Source organism: Sinocyclocheilus anshuiensis, unplaced genomic scaffold (genome assembly GCF_001515605.1).
Source record: "Sinocyclocheilus anshuiensis isolate Anshui unplaced genomic scaffold, SAMN03320099.WGS_v1.1 scaffold1305, whole genome shotgun sequence".
In the NCBI taxonomy this organism is placed as follows: domain Eukaryota; kingdom Metazoa; phylum Chordata; class Actinopteri; order Cypriniformes; family Cyprinidae; genus Sinocyclocheilus; species Sinocyclocheilus anshuiensis.
In genome coordinates this window covers 500417-504316 of record NW_015552694.1, presented here as the reverse complement: position 1 = coordinate 504316, position 3900 = coordinate 500417, and the positions used below count along the sequence as shown (strand labels likewise).

The following is a 3900-nucleotide window of genomic DNA, read 5'->3' as shown; positions in this document are numbered from 1 at the left end:
CTCTCAAAACTCTGGCAATTTGATAATACCTAGAATATCAAAATCAACTGCGGGCGGCAGATCCTTTCCCTATTTAGCGTCCAAACTCTGGAATAACTTACCTAATATTGTTCAGGAGGCAGACACACTCTGTCAGTTTAAATCTAGATATATTTTTCCTATTTAAAACTTGACTCTTCTGTAGTTACATCATGTACTAAGACTAAGACTTTTGCTGGTATAAATAATGTATTTAGGCTGATGCAACAATATATAGATGATTCCATTTTTAGGTTACCATTTTTTTTCAGTGTATGATGTATGTTGTGAGTTGTATTACATGGCAAAAATACAACAAACAAGATTTTCTTAATGGTTAATGGTACAGCTTTATTTATTTATTTTTAATCACTTTTTAGTAGACCCCTGGGGAGTCAATAATGAGTAGAACAGGGCTCAAATCTACAAGACAGGAAAGAGTCAATGACAAGAGAAGTCTAGAAAAGAGGTCATGACACAGGCGAGGGAGGAGGCCGAGGTCTGACTGATGATGGAATCTCCCTTGGATCAGAAATCTTCAAACAGATCAAGTTTTAACCAAGCTCTCCAACCTTTCTTGGAGCACAAGTTCTCCAACTGTCCTATCCTTTACAATAAAGGATTATACTTTTAAATAATGATTACTCTTATTGTAGCCTAGATCACCAGGATGGTCAAAAATCAGAGCAATGACTGTTTGCAATTTATCATCTGACTAGAGAGGAGCGTAGAAGCTTGATTAAGAAATGAGACCCTCAGCCAATCATCCTGATCCATTTCCTGTGTGTCATGAAAAATGAAAACAATCATAGTGGATTATGGAGATTATTAGCTAGTGTAGTCTAATGAAAGAAGGTATTAGGTCAGATATACACTGACACCCTTTGAGGTGGAAATTGGAGGAAGGGCTTATTTAATCATAAACAAATAGAGGATTTGCTTAAGTCCACCTTTAGATGCCCTCTGAAATGAAAGCCCCCTGTGAGCCCCACTCATACCGCCACCTGGCTGTGGGGAGTGACCTGTCTAAGAGGAGGAGCCTGAGTTGGTCTTGTCCTCCCGGGTAACAGGGATGGTGCGATCTCCACGACCATCCTCTATGCCACCAGTCTTGGCTCCAAAAAGAGTAAGCAGGCCATCAGCAGACAGTATGCAGATGATAGCAGACTGGTCCACGTTAGAAGGCAGACGGTAGCGGCGGCGAAACTCACGGGAGATGTAGCCGTGATCATCCTGAGGAGCCAAACAACAAATGCAAGGAAAAGGCTATATACATTTTCATAAACCCATCATGTACAGACAGTAGAGATATTACTACTGTAGCTCTTCACCTCATGACCTGAGCAAACACTCACTATTTGCTCTTAGTTGACCTGAAGATGTGCCTGTTCTGTTGTTGGAAAACTCAGTGTGGTATGAAAGTTTTGAAATATTTTCAGGAAAGATTAAAATAGGCCAAATTATTGTAATGAGGAATAAATGTGTAAAAATAGGAAGGGATTTTATTACTGTAAGAATAAGAACCTAAATAAAAGCCCTATTTTAGTAAATATCCACTTTCAAGTACTATTTTAAAGGCTTTATATATACATAAAATTGTTATGTAATTAATATAAAATATATTTATATATAATTAATGTAAAGGTAATTAATCAAGATGTAGATACCAATTTTCATGTTGGTGACATTTTACAGTTACGTCCCATGTTAATAGTTAATGTTAGTTAATGCACTACTTTATATAATGCATTAATTTTGTACTAAATGAGAATCTTATGGCAAATCTGTTTACTTTACTTTTCTCACAAATACGAAATTGTACATTTGACTTTTAGATTAGATTTAGATTAGTTCGATCCTGATTACATTAGTGTAGATTTGAGCCCATATACGGCAGTGTACGCATCAGTACTGTTCAACAAGCACTGCCCAAACATAGTCACCAGGCTTTAATGTATGCTGTTGATCAGGACAGACAGAACAACAGCTTTAAGGTCAAGTCATTTTAAAACACTCAACCAGTTAGTCCCTGGAAAGATTACCCACAAGCCCTTTACTTGCGTGTAGGGACTCCAAATGGGGTGGCAGGCTATGACGCAAACGTGACGTCAATCTGACACAAACATTCAGAGAGATCTGCTCACATTTTCCTCATCTGTGCTTCCCTTAAGGCTACTGAAACATGTAAATAAATCCATAATACTGAAATAGTAACTATGGGGATGGGAGGATGGGGATAAAAATAGAAAAGGAACTGAAGAGAAAACAACTGGGAGTGAGTGAATAGCTGATGAACTATGAAATTATCTTATAAAAGCTGAAATAAACCAAAAAGATTTTTCACGTATACATACACTTTTTCACACATAAAAATACTAATATATGCAGTCTGAACTGAGTGATTGCTGATCACCTGTCTGTGAAAGTCTTATTATTTGCTGTGATGATTCGTTACATTGTGCTAAAGTAAATTACTGAATAAAAACTCTTGAATTATATCATGAATTATATTTTCCCACAATCTGTAGAATTTATCATAGGCTACTGCATTTTTATACACTATATAATTCTTTGAGACACACACACACACACACACACACACACACACACACACAGGCACTTACACTAGTATTATACTGCTGTACTGTTACATAGTTCACTGTACACTGAACATTGTGATGCAAAACAAGCTAAATCACTGTAAATAAATCATTATTCACAAACAAGAGTTGGATTATTTAATGATTCACAACTGTACAGTTCAAATACCAGCTTCCTTCCATTATTATAAAAATCAGCACAGCAACTGATGAGAACATTTGGATGGTTAATTAAATTTCATTGTAACTTATTGAACACATTCCCTGTCATGTCCGAATGAGCTGTGACCTCACCTGTCTTTCTCCATGCCTGCCCTGGATCTCCACATAGTCATCTGTCACCTTGACACTGAGCTCATCAGGAGAGAAATGTTTCACATCCAGGCACACTGTGAATTTGTCTCTGTCAGACCTCACCTGCAGAAATGGCACAGTGCAGTTACATCAATGTGGTGTTGTTTGCTGCTAAGAATACATAAGGATTTTAGATTATTTCAGAAAAAATAAAGAAACTATTGTCACAAATTAATGAAAAAAAAAAGTTCATTCAGCATCTAGGTGGATATGATTCGTAAATGGCATGTTTCACTGGTTGTTTCATTTGGAGTGACACTGTTGTGCATTGCAGTGATGGATGCATTTATCTGCAGGCAATATGAAAGAAAATCTTATCATTACTTAGCATGCCACAACATTAGATGAATAGTACCCATGTAACTTAATTCCTTGCTTAATTCTTTTCTGTAAACTTAACAGAAAAGGTACTGGTAATTTTCTCTGTGGACACTATACATTTTTCTACAGTTTTTTTCTCTCTCTCTTACATTGTTGCAATTTTTGTTCATTTCTCCATTTTAGCCTGACACTGTTTTGCCTTTTGTCAAAGTTATGCATTGTTTTTCAGTTTGCTCTTTTTTATTGGTCTTATTTGCAATTGAATTCCTGGAGTCTGTAAGGAAAAACTCTGGAAATGTATTCTCTGGAAACCTTGCAGCATAAAATGTTTGAGTTTCACCTCCACAATATACTTCACTTTTAGGTGATACTAAAACTTGATATGCTGTTTGTCACAAAGATGACTTAATGCTTTGATTTAATGATAAGCAACCCTTGTATTAGGCTTTAGCATCAACAGTGACATTTTAAGATTCTAAATCTAAATCTTCTCAATTCACAGTGAAGCAGGTCATTACCTCAGAGATGCCTGAATTGGAGGAGTCCAGCAAGCTGCGGAAGAGTGAGTGTCGATAGTAAGGGCTGATACTTGAGGCAGCAAAGGGAA

General features: G+C 36.6%; 1 protein-coding gene across 1 annotated transcript in view; it reads right to left on the bottom strand.

Annotated features, from left to right (window-relative positions):
- Positions 1 to 355: 355 nt before the first annotated feature.
- Positions 356 to 3900, bottom strand: part of LOC107667665 (alpha-crystallin A chain-like) — a 3844-nt gene continuing 299 nt past the window's right edge. Inside the window, exons 2-4 of the mRNA XM_016459392.1 lie at positions 3812 to 3900; positions 2913 to 3035; positions 356 to 1251 (exon numbers count right to left, since the gene is read on the bottom strand). Coding sequence (XP_016314878.1) covers positions 1045 to 1251; positions 2913 to 3035; positions 3812 to 3900 — 419 coding nt within the window. The 3' untranslated portion in view covers positions 356 to 1044. The remainder of the gene's footprint in view (positions 1252 to 2912; positions 3036 to 3811) is intronic.